At 40.2% G+C, this 18043-nt stretch overlaps 1 protein-coding gene across 1 annotated transcript in view; it reads left to right on the top strand.

Moving 5' to 3' along the window:
- Positions 1–18043, top strand: part of C9 (complement C9) — a 66721-nt gene that overhangs the window by 24698 nt on the left and 23980 nt on the right. The window contains exon 6 of the mRNA XM_086361526.1: positions 13587–13862. Coding sequence (XP_086217652.1) covers positions 13587–13862 — 276 coding nt within the window. The remainder of the gene's footprint in view (positions 1–13586; positions 13863–18043) is intronic.

Below are 18043 nucleotides of genomic sequence, written 5' to 3'. Positions count from 1 at the left end.
CCTCCCTTCAAAGGAACAACATTTATCACTTTTAGAGATTAGTTTTTGTTTTAAACAAGATATAGTAAAGAATAATAAATAACTTACTCTGATCCAGTAACTACAATAATCTGTTTCTTTAAATGGTTCTGTTCAGTTCAGTTCAGTTCAGTTCAGTCGCTCAGTCATGTCCAACTCTTTGCGACCCCATGAATCGCAGCACGCCAGGCCTCCCTGTCCCTCACCAACTCCCGGAGTTCACTCAGACTCACGTCCATCGAGTCAGTGATGCCATCCAGCCATCTCATCCTCTGTCATCCCCTTCTCCTCCTGCCCCCAATCCCTCCCAGCATCAGAGTCTTTTCCATTGAGTTAACTCTTCGCATGAGGTGGCCAAAGTACTGGAGTTTCAGCTTCAGCATCATTCCCTCCAAAGAAATCCCAGGGCTGATCTCCTTTAGAATGGACTGATTGGATCTCCTTGCAGTCCAAGGGACTCTCAGGAGTCTTCTCCAACACCACAGTTCAAAAGCATCAATTCTCTGGCGCTCAGCCTTCTTCACAGTCCAATTCTCACATCCATACATGACCACAGGAAAAACCATAGCCTTGACTAGACGAACCTTTGTTGGCAAGGTAATGTCTCTGCTTTTCAATATGCTATCTAGGTTGGTCATAACTTTCCTTCCAAGAAGTAAGCATCTTTTAATTTCATGGCTGCAGTCACCATCTGCAGTGATTTTGGAGCCCAAAAAAATAAAGTCTGACACTGTTTCCACTGTTTCCCCATCTATTTCCCATGAAGTGATGGGACCGGATGCCATGATCTTTGTTTTCTAATCCATAAAATGTACTTTATTTAGTCATGACAATGTCCTTTATTATTGCTGTCAATCCCATCAGTTTGAGAAACATATTACTTTTCCATAATTGTAGTTAGTATTCCTTTTATTTCTATGTTGTAAATCAGTCCCTACCCATTGCAGCCTGAAGTGATCATCCTGTCTTGTGAATGTTCAAGATGTTTAATGTCTCAAATATTTGACTGACATTCTTTCCCCCATGTGCACGCTGTCATATTTCTGGTACCCGTAAGTCCAGAAAAAAATCAGTTTTCCACAAAATGTTCAGGGAACATTCTGGATTATTGATGTTTCCCATTATGCCAGGTTAACCTTCGTTAAGCATATTTTTTGAAGAGAAGTTTTCGTCTTTCTAAGAAGTATTACACATGTTCTACTTTCTTTGAAAGAGTATACCAAAGAAGGGAAATTTTGTCATTGCTGTTGCAAGAAGTTTTATTGTGTTGTTTTATTTTATTTTTTTTTTAGTTCTCAGGTCTGTGCTGTTCAGTTTTTCTTTGTCGCTGTCACCAGCCTGTTAGCTTCTCTGTAAGGTTAGTAACAGGTGTGAACCAAGAGATGAGGGCTAGAGGGTTGCTCAGGACAGATCTTGAAGCTACACTTGGAAAGTAAGCAAACTGCTGTCCCTTATCTACAACTCTGGAAACAGATGTGTTTCCTAATTTGGAAGGTTTTGAATTTTACAAGGATGATGTGGTACTTATCCTGTATATTACTTACACCCCAGGTGGAATTGGGAACAGCATCATAGAATCAAATGCATTCACATATCTATGGCAAAATGAACTGATATTTACAAAAGGTGGGAGAAATGAAGGCCATAAATAACTTTTCATCAGTTCAGATCAGATTAATGCCTCCAAATGAGTTTTGGCATCAAGCTTATAAAAAAGTTGATAGGGATTGTGGACCTGAGTGTTTATTTTGTGCCACCTGAGGAAGGATGTTGATGGAGTTGGCTGGCGGCCTGTTAAAAAGTCCCCAAATCATCCCCCGCCCTTGGTGCTAGTAATGCTAATGCTCCCAGTATCCTAATCTGTTCAGGTCCACGACTAGCTCAACATTAAAGAACTTGAGTTTATTGAATGAAAATCTCTATTTTTACTTTTTAGGAAAGGGTTATTTTCTACGCCTTCTAATCCTCTTTGGCATGTTTTACCTACTTTTTCATGTATATTCTTATTATAGTGCCTAAAGGCAGAGAATGCGCATTTCACTTCCTTACAACCTATTACCAGTTGTCACTCAATATATGTGTAGGATAGGTGCTCAACAAAATTGTACTGGATGACAATTTTTTAAATCTTGGTTTAGTTACTTACGGGCAATAATTTACTATCTTTCATTTTTTGAAAGAATTCTATCAACCTATCATTCCATGGGGACGATTCCTTAATAATGACATCTTACTCTGACACATTCACTTTCCCTCAGTGCTGCTGCTAAGTTGCTTCAGTCGTGTCCGACTCTGTGTGACCCCATAGACAGCAGCCCACCAGGCTCCCCTGTCCCTGGGATTCTCCAGTCTTGTCTCAAATGCAGCTTTGGCTCCAGAGCACACTGCAGAGTTTGGAATCCTAGCCTTTGGGAAGATTACTTCTCCTCATCATGGCTCAGTTTCCTCATCTGTAAAATAGAAATAATAATGCCTACCCTGTAAAGATAATTGAGTCTAAATAGGTGAAACATTCATGTTACTGACACACAGCAAACACTCAATAAATATTTGCTATTCTTTTTAAAAGTATAAACAGAAAAAGACTTAGTTCTGATTAAATGCAGTTCTGGTTAATTAGCAGTTACATTCTCACTCAAGGTTTATTGGTTACCATAAATCAGAAGTGATGACCAAGAACTGAAGCCTGCAATTATAGAGGGGAAAAAAACGTGATGATTACATGTACGAATTAGTTCCTTTTCACTTGTTTATCTTTAGTCATCTCTACTTTTGTTTGTTGAAAGTAACAATTTGTAAATCAGGTTTCAGGTTTTCATTACAATTCTTTTGAAACCTGAATCTCCTTGAGAATGTAAGATTTTGGAGGTCAGCAAAGGTTTGGAAAGTGCACCTGGATTATAAGCATCCTTTCCACCCCAAATCCTAGCAAAATACTGAGTGATTTTATATCATGTGCATTGCCAAGAATTTCTTGTTGCCTCTAAAATTCCTATATCTACTCTAGTAGAGTCACTAATTTTCTAGACATATCCTTAACCTTGTATTCACCAGAACTATGCTGCCTCTGAAATCTGAAACTTACGTTTTGCCTCATCACAACTATCCAGTCGCTCAGTTCTCATCCTCCCTTGTGACCGCTAATCTAGTCTTAAACCCCATCTAGACTTGTGACCACTAATCTAGTCTTAAACCCCATTTAGACCCAGTTTTGGGAGAAGGAAATGGCAACCCACACTGGTGTTCTTGCCTGGAGAACCCCAGGGACGGGGAAGCCTGGTGGGCTGCAGTCCGTGGGGTCGCTAAGAGTCAGACAAGACTGAGTGACTTCACTTTAACTTTTCACTTTCATGCATTGAAGAAGGAAATGGCAACCCACTCCAGTGTTCTTGCCTGGAGAATCCCAGGGATGGGGGAGCCTGGTGAGCTGCCGTCGGTGGGGTTGCACAGAGTCGGACACGACTGAAGCAACTTAGCAGTGGCAGCAGCAGACCCAGTTTGGGGTCATCTGTTTTCCTTCCAGTCTGTTTTGTTCCTCCTATGTCCAGTTTTTTTCCTCTAATCAATCTATATCCATTTTTGACCACTCTTGATAGTATTATCATTGTTCTTGCTTTCTAGTCCTTCAAGAAAAGCTCCATCTTTGGATGAACCCTATTATTTTTCTACATAAACTTACCTTGCTGGGCACCATAGAGAAAATCATGCTAATAATTCAGGAATGGGTAGCGTTATAACCACACCCAGGTCTTCCACCCTTCTCAACAGGTCCACACACCTCCCCACTCTCCACAGGGTAATTTAAAATGTTAGACAACCTCCTCCAGCTCTTTACCTTATTATTCTGCCTACCTTATTAGATGGCAGGAGCTCCAACTGGACAGAGAAGATCCAAGCCACAGATAAGAATCTTCTCAGGTTTGTTTTTTTTTTTTTTTTTCTTCAAGGTTGTACTTATGTACAAACTTGTTTGATGCTCAGTTCAACCTCTGTCTCCCTCATTTTCCACCCGGTCCTTAATACACAAATATCTTTAAGAGTCCTATTTAAAAAACAAAAACACAGAAAGGATGCCCTTATCTCTACATACTCTTCTCATCTACATCTGCTACCTCAATTTTTGTACTTCCCATGAATTCCCCAATTGGATTTGTTTCCTAGGGCTACCATCACAAAGTACAAGTTGGATGGTTTAAACAGCAAACATTTATTTTCTCACAGTTCTGGAGGCTGAAAGTCTAAGATCAAGATGTCAATAGGATTGGTTCCCCTTAGGTCCCTCTCTTTGACAGTAGGGAGCTATCTCCTGTATCTCCACATGGTCTTCCCTCCGTGCTGGACTGATTCTAATATCCCCTTCTTAAAAGGTCACCGGTCATACTGGATTACAGCCCACCTAATGACCTCACTTTAACTTAATAACCTTTTTGAAGATTCTGTCTCAAAATGCCATCACATTTTGGGGTAATTGAAATCAGGAATTTTAGCATGTGGATTTTGGGGGATCACAGTTCAGCCCATAACACCAAACGTCTGTTATCTTGTTACCCAAACTGTTTTCACCAAATTTCATCTTAAACTTCACTGAGTTCTCTTTACTTGAAACAGCCCTTAAATATTGCTGCTACCAGAGTTGCTATCTTATTTCAGTCTCTCTCTATAGCGATTTCATTCCCTCCTGTGGGTTTAGATTTCCCCTCCATCCTGATGGCTTACAAATACTGCATTTACAGCCCAGGTCTCCCTCTGAACTAGGTATCTGTGTAACTCAGTTCAGTTGCTCAGTCGTGTCCGACTCTGTGACCCCATGGACTGCAGCACGCCAGGCTTCCCTGTCCATCACCAACTCGTGGAGCTTACTCAAACTCATGTCCATCGAGTCGGTGATGCCATCCAACCATCTCATCCTCTGTCATCCCCTTCTCCTCCTGCCTTCAATCTTTCCCAACATCAGGGTCTTTTCCAAAGAGTTAGTTCTCCACACCAGGTGGCCAAAGTATTGGAGTTTCAACTTCAGCATCAGCCCCTTCAATGAATATTCAGGACTGATTTCCTTTAGGATTGACTGGTTTGATCTCCTTGCAGTCCAAGGGACTCTCAAGAGTCTTCTCCAACACCACAGTTCAAAAGCATCAATTCTTCAGCACTCAGCTTTCTTTATGGTCCAACTCTCACATCCATACATGACTACTGGAAAAACCATAGCCTTGACTAGACCTTTGTGGGCAAAGTAGTGTCTCTGCTTTTGAATATGCTGTCTAGGTTGGTCTGTGTTGTGGCTCAGCTAGTAAAGAATCCGCCTACAATGTGGGAGACCTGGGTTCGATCCCTGGGTTGAGAAGATCCCCTGGAAAAGGGAAAGGCTACCCACTCCAGTATTCTGGCCTGGAGAATTCCATGGACTGTATAGTCCATGGGGTCACAAAGAGTCAGACAGGACTGAGCGACTTTCACTTTCACTTTCAGGTTGGTCTGTGTAGCTAGTTGACTGCAAACATCACACAGTTCACATATCCAAACCTTATATCCCATCTTATTCCTAATCCTCTGTTTCTTGCTCTTGAATTCTCTACTTGGGAAATGAAACAATATATTCCTAATCATTAAACTCAGAAGTCTGGAAATCTTCCTAAAGACCTCTACAGGTGCATCTCCCTCAAAGCCCACAACATCCAATCAGTCAGCAAGTTCCATTATTTTGTAAAGTCTGTTATCTCTGTTTCTTCTTCTCCATTCCCACTGCCTTGCCCACTGCCTCGGGCTCTCATCATTTCCATCTGGGCTACTATCAGTCCTCCCATAAGTCTGAGACCCCTAGTTTTACTCAGTTTCAATTCATTCCACTCACTTCAGTATGAAGATATATGGTAAATCTGACCTTATCACTCTGTTGCTTACATTTGGTGTTGTCTCCCTATAGCCTTCCAGATAATGATCAATGTCCTTGGCAGGGAGGAAAAGGTCATTCTTCATCTGGCTTTTAATGGCCACACCACTCTCAGCTTTCTCCTCTGAATCTTTTGTTTTGAATAGATGCCTTTTCTGCAAATTATGCAATAGCCTTTGCTTTTTCTTTCTGTTCAGGTGTTGATTTTGCTGTATCCTATCTAGCTTTAGCTGAGTTTCTAGTCATTTTATTTACCATGGAATCCTGAGAAACTAACATCATATATCATATATCATGCTAAATAAATAATTGTGTGTTCAGTCATTCAGTCATGTCTGACTGTTTGCAACCCCATGGACTATAGCCCACGAGGCTCCTCTGAACATGAGATTTTCCAGATAAGAGTAGTTTAGTGGGTTGCATTTCCTCCTCCAGGGAAATAAATGATTACTGAATTAGTAAATAAATGCATGCAGAATACTGACACTCTTGCTTTAGAAAGCAAATGCTTTTTTTTAATGGAGGGAACAACCCATATTCAAGTGAACATATAATTGGAATTGCCATCAAAGTTGACAGGAAATGAAAACAGGCTTAATAAACATTCCAACTACTCTCTCTACAGGCAGTTTGAACCCATTTAGAAAACTTGGCAGTGAACAAATAAAATTTATTATATACTTACATGCTAGTTTATTTGTTATGTATTGATATTCTTGGGAAGCAAGTAAGACTATGCCTATAGAAGCTTCTATCTTGAAAGAAACTATAGTCTGCAATGAACTTATTATGGATTCAAATTTGGAGTCATAGGTAGGAGTCAAATTATGAAGATACTCATATGCCATACTAAGTAACTTGGGCATAATCCTGAGGATGAAAGGAACCACTGAGGAGCGTCACACGGTCAGAGTTCCATTTCAAATCTTTGTGTTTTGTGGAGACGAATTTTGAGGAGACAACAACAGAGATAATAACTGAAGAAGGTTATTTTATGGTCCAAGGAGATGATGAAAAACTGAACTGCATCTGTAATACTAGAGGCAGAGAAGGAGATATGAGACGCAGCTCAGTCTTAAGAACTAACGGTTCAGTAATGAATTGGAGACAGTAGAGCATAAGGTCAAGTGCTCAGTTCTGAATAAGACTCCTTGGGTTTGAATTCTGATAAATTCCTTCACTTAGCATCCACATGACTCCAGGCAACTTAATTATCTTTCCTGAATCTCAGTTTCTTATCATAAAGTGGGGTAACAATAATACATACTTCATAGGAATTTGGAAAAGGTTAAATGTGTTAATAAATGCAAAGTGCTTAGAACAGGGTCCAGCACAAAGTAAACTCACCATAGATGAAAAATATGGAGACAGAAAGTCAAAGGAGACCTCCAGTGGATGGTAGCCCATCAGAGAAGATCTGAGATATATGTGTGTGTGTGTTGGAAGGGGAGATGGGGAATCTTCCCAAAGAAGAGTTAATTCCAAGAAGATAACGATTGACTTCTGGGTAGAGTTATCTTGTCCAAAATAGATTATATAAAATATGTTAATGTGAGGGTGGAGTTTGAACTGGAGACAGAAATTTAGGTACCATCAGCATATACCAGAGCATCACTGAAGTCTTGAGAGTCCTTAAGGCCAATCCAGGAGGTGTATAATGAGAGAGGAAAGAAGAGAGAGAATGGAATCCTAGAACATACCAATATTGAAGACCTAGGCAGAGAAGACCTTATGACTATACAGTGGAAGTGAGAAATTAGATTTAAGGGACTAGATCTGATAGACAGAGTGCCTGATGAACTATGAATGGAAGTTCGTGGCATTGTACAGGAGACAGGAATCAAGACAATCCCCAAGAAAAAGAAATGCAAAAAAGCAAATGGCTGTCTGAGGAGGCCTTACAAATAGCTGTGAAAAGAAGGGAAGTGAAAAGCAAAGGAGAAAAGGAAAGATATAAACATCTGAATGCAGAGTTCCAAAGAATAGCAAGGAAAGATAAGAAAGCCTTCCTCAGCAATCAATGCAAAGAAATAGAGGAAAACAACAGAATGGGAAAGACTAGAGATCTCTTCAAGAAAATTAGAGATACCAAGGGAACATTTCATGCAAAGATGGGCTCAATAAAGGACAGAAATGGTATGGACCTAACAGAAGCAGAAGATATTAAGAAGAGATGGCAAGAATACACAGAAGAACTGTACAAAAAATATCTTCAAGACCCAGGTAATCACGATGGTGTGATCACTCACCTAGAGCCAGACATCCTGGAATGTGAAGTCAAGTGGGCCTTAGGAAGCATCACTATGAACAAAGCTAGTGGAGGTGATGGGATTCCAGTTGAGCTATTTCAAATCCTGAAAGATGACGGTGTGAAAGTGCTGCACTCAATACACCAGCAAATTTGGAAAACTCAGCAGTGGCCACAGCACTGGAAAAGGTCAGTTTTCATTCCAATCCCAAAGAAAGGCAATGCCAAAGAATGCTCAAACTACCACACAATTGCACTCATCTCACACGCTAGTAAAGTAATGCTGAAAATTCTCCAAGCCAGGCTTCAGCAATTCATGAACCATGAACTACCAGATGTTCAAGCTGGTTTTAGAAAAGGCAGAGGAACCAGAGATCAAATTGCCAACATCTGCTGGATCATGAAAAAAGCAAGAGAGTTCCAGAAAAACATCTATTTCTGCTTTATTGTCTATGCCAAAGCCTTTGACTGTGTGGATCACGGCAAACTGTGGAAAATTCTGAAAGAGATGGAATACCAGACCACCTGACCTGCCTCTTGAGAAATCTGTATGCAGGTCAGGAAACAACAGTTAGAACTGGACATGGACCAACAGACTGGTTTCAAATAGGAAAAGGAGTACATCAAGGCTGTATATTGTCACCCTGCTTATTTAACTTCTATGCAGAGTACATCATGAGAAACGCTGGGCTGGAAGAAGCACAAGCTGGAATCAAGACTGCCAGGAGAAATATCAATAACCTCAGATATGCAGATGACACCATCCTTATGGCAGAAAGTGAATTACTAAAGAGCCTCTTGATGAAAGTGAAAGAGGAGAGTGAAAAAGTTGGCTTAAATCTCAACATTCAGAAAACTAAGATCATGGCATCCGGTCCCATCACTTCATGGGAAATACATGGGGAAACAGTGGAAACAGTGGCTAACTTTATTTTGGGGAGCTCCAAAATCACTGCAGATGGCAATTGCAGCAATGAAATTAAAAGATGCTTACTCCTTGAAAGGAAAGTTATGACCAATCTAAACAGCATATTAAAAAGCAGAGACATTACTTGGCCAACAAAGGTCCGTCTAGTCAAGGCTATGGTTTTTCCTGTGGTCATGTATGGATGTGAGAGTTGGACTGTGAAGAAGGCTGAGTGCCAGAGAATTGATGCTTTTGAACTGTGGTGTTGGAGAAGACTCTTGAGAGTCCCTTGGACTGCAAGGAGATCCAACCAGTCCATCCCAAAGGAGATCAGTCTTGGATGTTTATCGGAAGGACTGGTGAAGCTGAAATTCCAATGCTTTGGCCACCTGATGCAAAGAGCTAACTCATTTGAAAAGATCCTGATGCAGGGAAAGATTGAGGGCAGGAGGAGAAGGGGATGACAGAGGATGAGATGGTTGGATGGCATCACTGACTCGATGGACATGGGTTTGAGTGAACTCCGAGAGTTGGTGATGGACAGGGAGGCGTGGCGTGCTGCGATTCATGGGGTCCCAAAGAGTCAGACACGACTGAGCAACTGAACTGAACTGAAGGCAGAGAAGATGATCTTTTGAAGATAATAGAGAGCTATATTCATTATCTACTGTTACCTTTCAAATTATCCTGAAATTTAACAGTTAAAAGGGGGTGTGGTTTGGCTAGGTACCTTAGTTGAGGATGACTCATGAGGTTTCAGGCAATCTGCTCTTTCCAGGTTCCTTTTGTCAATTAGTGAGAGATGCCCTTAATAATAATAGTAAGTAATGTATGGTTTTATTCTTTATTTGTACATACAAACTTTTAGTGAAACTTTTAATAATCTTTTCTCTTTAGTTTTTATTTCCACTCTCTCTCCAAACCTCCTCAGTTTGAACTATGGAGTATTTTCTGAGGTGTTCTATCTCTTCCATTCCCAGAGCCAGAAGTAATGTTTATTTCTATTCAGGAAGCATCAGTTGATAAGTTTTTAAACAGGATAGATTTCTCTAACCCCTACAAAGACCTTCTGGAAGACACAGCCACACTTGCCTCCTCTCTGATTTCAGCTTCTCCAACATCTGTTTATTTGATTCTCATAAAGAAACTTACTTCCATCTTTGTGTCTTCCTACTTTCTGTAATCTTGCCTCTTGACCTCTCTTCAAAGGCTTTTGTCCTCTTCAGAATGATCCCACTTATTGGTCCATCTCTGAATGCCTATCATTGGGCTCAGACTTATTTTTGAATGGATGGATTTGGGGCTTTTCAATCTAGCTCTTGTCTCTAGGCTTTCTGGGGGGTGACCCAACCCTCACTATTTCAGGCTTTACTCACTACTACCATCCTAGCATAGTGAAACAGGACCATTCAACAGCATTCTAATTGACACCCTGACTAATATTCCTTTATACCAGCAAGCAGTCCTTCACACTGCTAAGTTGATCCTTATCGCAGGGCTAGTCCCTTTCTAGCCAATTCAGATGTAAGCACAAGAGCCTACAAATTATGCCACTCTAATCCTACAACCAGTTAGAAGACAATGAACTAGGAAGACCTTACCTTCTAGAAGAGTTAGGGAGAGAGAGTTTTCTGGTGCCATTTTGTTCAGCTTTGGCACTTCTCAGCATGGAAAACTGAGTGGAATTGTCTTCAATTGCTTCTACCAGCCTTAGATTTCAAGGCAATAGAAATTTATTCATTTCTCTTTTTGTTGATTGAAGTATAGTTGATCAACCATGCTGGGTTAGTTTCTGGTGTACAGTAAAGTGATTCAGTTTAATATAACATATAATATTATTGCATAATATATATATGCATTAATATTTCAAGGCCAAATGTTCAAGAAAATCTTTTCCATGAATCTTTTCTTCATTTACCACAGAGAATTTGTCAAGCCCTCTTTGGCAGTGTAAAATAAAAATGAACAATTCTGCCCTGAAATCAGACTTCCTGGGTTTCATTGCTGACTGGGCCACTCCCTGGCTGTGTGATCTTGGACGCATTTTTTTTAACCTTTATCTTCTTATCTGTAAAATGGGGATAATTTGAGAAATTAAAAGATAGGAAATTAAACATTTATGTAAAAGACTTTTAGCAACTACTGACACAGAGTAAGCACTCAATACATATGTTATGTTAGCTATATTGGAACTGCATATTAAGTTTAATAAATTTTTTCTTGTCATCCACTATTCACCAGGCAATTTACTAAATGGTGAAACTATAGTCGCATGTGGGTAAGATGGGTATGGCCCCTGAATTCTAGGAGTTTACCATCTGAAGGTCTATTAAATAAGCAATTATAAAAGGGAAGAGTTTTTCATTTTGTAAGAAGAACCATGAGAGCTTATAGGAAACAGATTTGTTAGTCGGCGGGATGAGGAAACATCTCCCTAAAGAAGTGATGTTTAAGCTCAGACTTGAAATAGTAGTGGGGATTCACCAGACCAAGGGATATAGAGTACATATTTGTGTATAAGTGTGTGTAATGTTTGTGTAATGGGAAGGTGGAGGAGGCAGGGGAAGTACAGAAGTTTCCAGAAAGTAAACACAACATAAAAGAGCCCTGTGATGGGAGGAAACATAGGTGGTGCAAATGGAAAGGAGATCAGCGGGCTGGAGTATAGACAGGGAGAAACTAACTTGGAACAAGACTTTATCTCAAAGGCAGGGAAGACAAAGATTTTAAGCAGGGAAGTGACATGGTTAGGTTACTCTTCCCCTTTGCATTGAGCACTTTCCTTTAAAGAAAATTATATACATTTCAATCTTTCCCATTAGATGATAACTTTGAGTTTCTTGTCTTAGTCTTCTTGGGTTGCTATAATGAAATACCAGGGACCAGGTAGCTTTGAAACAACAGAAATTTACTGCTCACAGTCCTGGAGGCTGGGCATCTGAGATCAAAGTGCTAGCAGGGTCAGGTGAGGGCCCTCTTCTGGCTTACAGACTTCTTGCTGTATCCTGACATGGTTTCCAGGGACTAGGGAGTTCTGTGGAGTCACTTTTATAAAAGCACTAATCTTTTCATGAAGGCTCCTTCCACAGGCCCCACCTTCTATTAATAACACCATCCCATTGGGCATTAGGATTTTAACATATGAATTTAAGGGGAGACATACACGATCAGACCTCACCATTCACCGTGCATAAAAGTCACTCAATGTATGCTACTAAGTCCCCTCTTTGTCAATGACTAAAGAGATGAGTGTCTTTTTCCAGACAAGAGTTGCGGCCTGCTTCAGGGGACCTCTGGAAAGAGAGTTTAATTGTCGAGATTAACAGCTCTCCCACTGATGCCTGACAGTAACCAAGTTGGCAAAGAAAGTTCTGTTTTATTGAAGTATAGTCGAATTACAGTGTTATGTTAATTTCTGGTGAACAGAAAGCTGATTCAGATAGATATATATATATATATTCTTTTTAAAATTCTTTTCTATTATAGATTACAAGATATTAAATATAGTTTCTTGTGCTATACAGTAAAATCTTGTTGATTACCTATTTTATATATAGTAGTGTGTTATCGGTTAAACCCAAGCTCCTAATTTATCCCTCTCCCATCCTTTCCTCTTTGGTAGCCATAAGTTTGTTTTCTATGTCTGTGAGTCTGTTTTGTAAATAAGTTTATGTGTTTTAATTGAAAGTTTTAATTAAACAGCTAACTAAACATCTAGGTTGTTTTAGCTAAACTAGTTTTAACTAAACAACAAGGCTGTTTTAACTAAACAACTAGGTTGTTTAGTTCAGTCTTTTTCGTGCAAAAATGAGCGCAGTTAAAAAAATCAAAATGTCCAAACAACATAAAAGATAATGCAAGAAAAAAAGCAAGCCTGCCACTACTCCAGAGATCTATCTATTCACAGTTCCCCTTCTCAAGGGTGAACAATCTGTGGGTTGTCTATTTTTCCAGTAATTTTCTATGCACATAGAAGTTTGTTTTTTGGGTTTTTTTTTTTTTCCTATTAGGCAGTGGAGTGAAAAGGTTAAGAGGCAGAACAGGGCTCAAGTCTTGAAACTTCTACTTAAATTAATTAACGTGTAAAATGCTCAAAACAGTGCCTGGTATATAAGGCTTCTGAAGCGTTAGCTTTATCATTTCTTTTCTTTCTTTTTTTAACACAAATGGGAATATATTGTACATCTGATCTGTTATGCAACTTGCTTTTTAATTATTGATATGTTAACTTTTGAAAGCTTGCTATGTTCTAAGCCCTTCGTATGCTTTATTTCATTGATTTCTCATAACAACCTTTGGGCCAGGTGTGGTGAGTATCCCTATTTTATAGACTAGGAATCAGACTGGGCACAGAGAGGTTATTGTGTAATGTTCTCAAGATTATCGAATCTGTATTTAAATACTGGCAGTCTCACTTTTGTGCCTTCACTCTTAACTTCTTTGCTCTACTCTCTTTCAAATAAATTGCCTGATTTTTGTCTTTTCCTATTTATTGTGGGTGGGTTTTTTTGTATATTTTCTCTTAGACCAAAGCTGACAAGAATTTCAGAACTGAAAATCATGAAGAAAGCATTCAGATACTCAGAACTATTATCGAAGAGAAGAAATTAAATTTTAATGCAGGTTTAACTGTAAAATATACACCTGTTGAAGCAATTGAAAAGAATAAATGTGTAGATTTAGAACATTCTGACAAAGGAAGCATCTCAAGTCCTTCCAAGTTGGCTGCTGAGGCTAAGTTTCGATTTGCATATTCCAAAGATGATATTTACAGACTGTTGTCGTCATATTCTGCTAAGCAGGTAAGATCAACCTTTAGTATAGAAAATATAATGGAATATTTTGAAAACTAACCAAGCATGCTTTTTTAAGTTTAATTGTTTAGAAAAGATAGTGCTCATAAGATAAAGAAAAATAATACTCAACAAATCTTCAAATGCGTAGGTAGCTAGAGGGTCCAGAGGAAGAAAGTTAACTGGAGAAAAATCCCTTCAATTCAGTTGTAATGTGAGTATTTGTGGTTACAAACAGAACAAGCATATTAAGAATTCAGAGCACACTTTTGGGGACTCCCCTGGCGATACAGTGGTTAAGACTTTGTGTTTCTGCTATAATGGGCACGGGTTCGATTCCTAGTTAGGGGTAGCCAAGATCCCACATGGCTGTGTGCAGCCAAAAAAAGAGAGAAGAATTCAGAACTTTCTTTTTGACTGAGATTGTGGTAGCAGACTATTTAATCTGTATTCTCATCAGAATTAACTCATGCTCAGGAGTTTTTCGGTAATTCGTTGCAACATCTTAGAATGATGACTACTTACTGTAAAGTGTATTTCTAAAGTAACAATGCCATGAAATAATATGCATTGCATATGAAATTGTCTGCTTACTTTGTAATCATACATTTAATTTGAGACTTTGAAAATGTGTTTGTTTTTTAATATTTAATCCAGATTTAGTGGTTTGTTTCATCTTTGGAGGGCTTCCCTGGTGGCTCAGACGGTAAAGCATCTGCCTGCAATGCGGGAGACCCGGGTTCAATTCCTGGGTCAGGAAGATCCTCTGGAGAAGGAAATGGCAATCCACTCCAGCACTCTTGCCTGGAAAATCCCATGGATGGAGGAGCCTGATAGGCTACAGTCCATGGGGTCACAAAGAGTTGGACACGACTGAGCGACTTCACTTTCAATTTTCACTTTTCACTTTCAGGCATTGGAGAAGGAAATGGCAACCCACTCCAGTGTTCTTGCCTGGAGAATCCCAGGGACAGGGGAGCCTGGTGGGCTGCTGTTTATGGGGTCGCACAGAGTCGGACATGACTGAAGCGACTTAGCAGCAGCAGCAGCAGCAGCATAGCCTATTAACAATGTTGTGACAGTTTCAAGTGAACAGCAAGGGACTCAACCAAATATATATACATGTATCCATTCTCCCCCAAACTCCCCTGCCACATAACACTGAACAGAGTTCCATGTCCTATACACTAGGTCCTTGTTGATTATCCATTTTAAATATAGCAGTGTATACCTGTCCATCCCAAACTCCCTAACTATCCCTTCCCTCCATCTGCCCCCAGTCCCCAGCAACAATATAACTGTTTTTTATAGGTCAGTACATTGCTTCTATTCACATGCACACTCACTCAAAGAGTGCAGTTGGAAAATCCTTGAAGTCATTCAACAACTATTTAATTGTGGACTTATTACGCGGCTAGGCACTGTTCTGGGTGCTTAGAATACATTTGTGAACCAAACTAACAAAGATTCTTATTCTCATGGAGCTGAAAGTTTAGCAGGAAAGATAGATTAAAAATAAGCATAACAGCAAAAAAGGGAAGCTATAGACTATTTAAAAAATGACAGGTGCTATAGAATAAAATGAAGAGAGAGTAGAATAGCATAAGGCAATCAGGAGTCCTGGGCAGATGGCAGTATTTAAAAAGAAACTTAGGGGACTCCACTGGCAGTTCAGTGATTAAGCATCTGCCTTCTAATGCAAAGAACTTGGGTTCAATACCTGGTCAAGAAAATAAAATCCACATGCCACTTGGCAGCTAAGTTTGCACACTACAACTACTGATCCTGTGCACCACAACTAGAGAAGCACACTTACTGCAATGAAAACCCAGCTCAGCACAAAAAAGTAAAATAAAAAATTAATGAGAAGTTTAGGATAGGCTTCACTGAGAAGATAAGATCCGAATAAAGATTTGAAGGAGAGGAAATTGTCAAATATAACTGGCAGAAGGATCTATTAAAGACAAGTCCCTAAGATGGGAACATACTTGCACATTCAGTTCAGTTCAGTTCAGTTCAGTCGCTCAGTCGTGTCTGACTCTTTGCGACCCCATGAATCGCAGCACACCAGGCCTCCCTGTCCATCATCAACTCCTGGAGTTCACTCAGACTCATGTCCATTGAGTCAGTGATGCCATCCAGCCGTCTCATCCTCTGTCATCCCCTTCTCCTCCTGCCCCCAATCCCTCACAGCATCAGAGTCTTTTCCAATGAGTCAACTCTTCACATGAGGTGGCCAAAGTACTGGAGTTTCAGCTTCAGCATCATGCCTTCCAAAGAAATCCCAGGGCTGATCTCCTTTAGAATGGACTGGTTGGATCTCCTTGCAGTCCAAGGGACTCTCAAGAGTCTTCTCCAACACCACAGTTCAAAAGCATCAATTCTCTGGCACTCAGCCTTCTTCACAGTCCAACTCTCACATCCATACATGACCACAGGAAAAACCATAGCCTTGACTAGACGGACCTTTGTTGGCCAAGTAATGTCTCTGCTTTTGAATATGCTGTCTAGGTTGGTCATAACTTTACTTCCAAGGAGTAAGCGTCTTTAATTTCATGGCTGCAGTCACCATCTGCAGTGATTTTGGAGCCCAAAAAAATAAACCAGAAGGATAAAAAGTTAGTGAGGTTACCTTGAATCAGATAATAAAGGGCCTCACAGCCTGTGATAAGAGTTTGATTTTTTTCAATGAGTGACATGAGGGACCATTGGAATGTTTTGAATAGAAGATTGACATACTTTAATATATTTTAAATGACTACTCTGGATATGGTTGGGACAAGATTATGAAAGTTAGTAGCAAAAGGAAAAAGATTTGTTAAAACCTATTGCAAGAATCTAGGTGAGAGATGATGGCATTTCAGAAAAGGACAGTTGTAGAGTCAAACATGACTCTGTTTTTGCTCTGAGCAACCAGAAGAACGGAGTTGCTATCAGCTGAGATGGAGAAAACTTCAGGTAGAGCAGGTTTGGAGAAGACCAGTAGTTAAGTTTTAGATTATGTTTGAGATGTCTATTTGGCCTTCCATTGGAGACATAAAGTAGTAAGTTGATGTTATGAGTCTGACATTTGGGAAGGAGGTCTGGAATTAAGCTTTAAGTTTGAGAAAGTATGAAAGTCGCTCAGTCATGTCTGACTCTTTGAGACCCCATGGACTATGCTGCTGCCTCTGCTAAGTCACTTCAGTCTGTGCAACCCCACAGACGGGGTGTGCAACCCCGCTTCAGTCTGTGCAACCCCACAGACGGCAGCTCACCAGGCTCCCCCATCCCTGGGATTCTCCAGGCAAGAACACTGGAGTGGGTTGCCATTTCCTTCTCCAATGCATGAAAGTGAAAAAATAAAGTGAAGTCGCTCAGTCGTGTCCTACTCCCAGCGACCCCATGGACTGCAGCCTACCAGGCCCCTCCGTCCATGGGATTTTCCAGGCAAGAGTACTGGAGTGGGGTGCCATTGCCTTCTCCGCCATGGACTATACAGTCCATGAAATTCTCCAGGCCAGAATACTAGAGTGGGTAGCCTTTCCCTTCTCCAGGGGATCTTCCCAACACAGGGATTGAATCCAGGTCTCCCACATTGCAGGCAGATTCTTCACCAGCTGAGTCACAAGCTGTTAATAAATATATGGGCCTAAAGTCATATGATTTAATATTGCATAAGGACGAGGAATGTTAGGTCCAATGAATCAAGGTAAATTGGACGTGGTCAAACAGAAGAGGACGAGACTGAACTTTGACATCTTAGGAATCAGTGAACTAAAATGGATGGGAATGGGCAAGTTTAATTCAGATGACCATTATATATACTACTCTGGACAAGAAGCCCTTTGTAGAAATGAAGCAGACCAGATAGTCAACAAAAGAGTCTGAAATGCAGTAATTGGGTACAATCTCAAAAACAATAGAATAATCTCAGTTTGTTTCAAAGGCAAACTATTCAACCTCACAGTAATCCAAGTCTGTGCCCCAACCATTAATGCCTAAGAAACTGAAGATGACTGGTTCTATGAAGACTTACAATGCCTTCTTAGAACTGACACTTAATTTCAGATGTCCTTTTCATCATCAGTTCAGTTGCTCAGTCATGTCCAACTCTTCGCAACCCCATGGACTGCAGCACGACAGGCTTCCCTGTCCATCACCAACTCCTGGAACTTGCTCAAATTCATGTCCACTGAGTCAGTGATGCC

Source organism: Bos grunniens, chromosome 20 (genome assembly GCF_055505025.1).
Source record: "Bos grunniens cultivar Pamir isolate PY7600 chromosome 20, Bosgru_T2T1.0, whole genome shotgun sequence".
Classification (NCBI taxonomy): Eukaryota; Metazoa; Chordata; class Mammalia; order Artiodactyla; family Bovidae; genus Bos; species Bos grunniens.
Note: the sequence above shows the minus strand (reverse complement) of the source record. Positions and strands in the feature narration are given on the sequence as shown.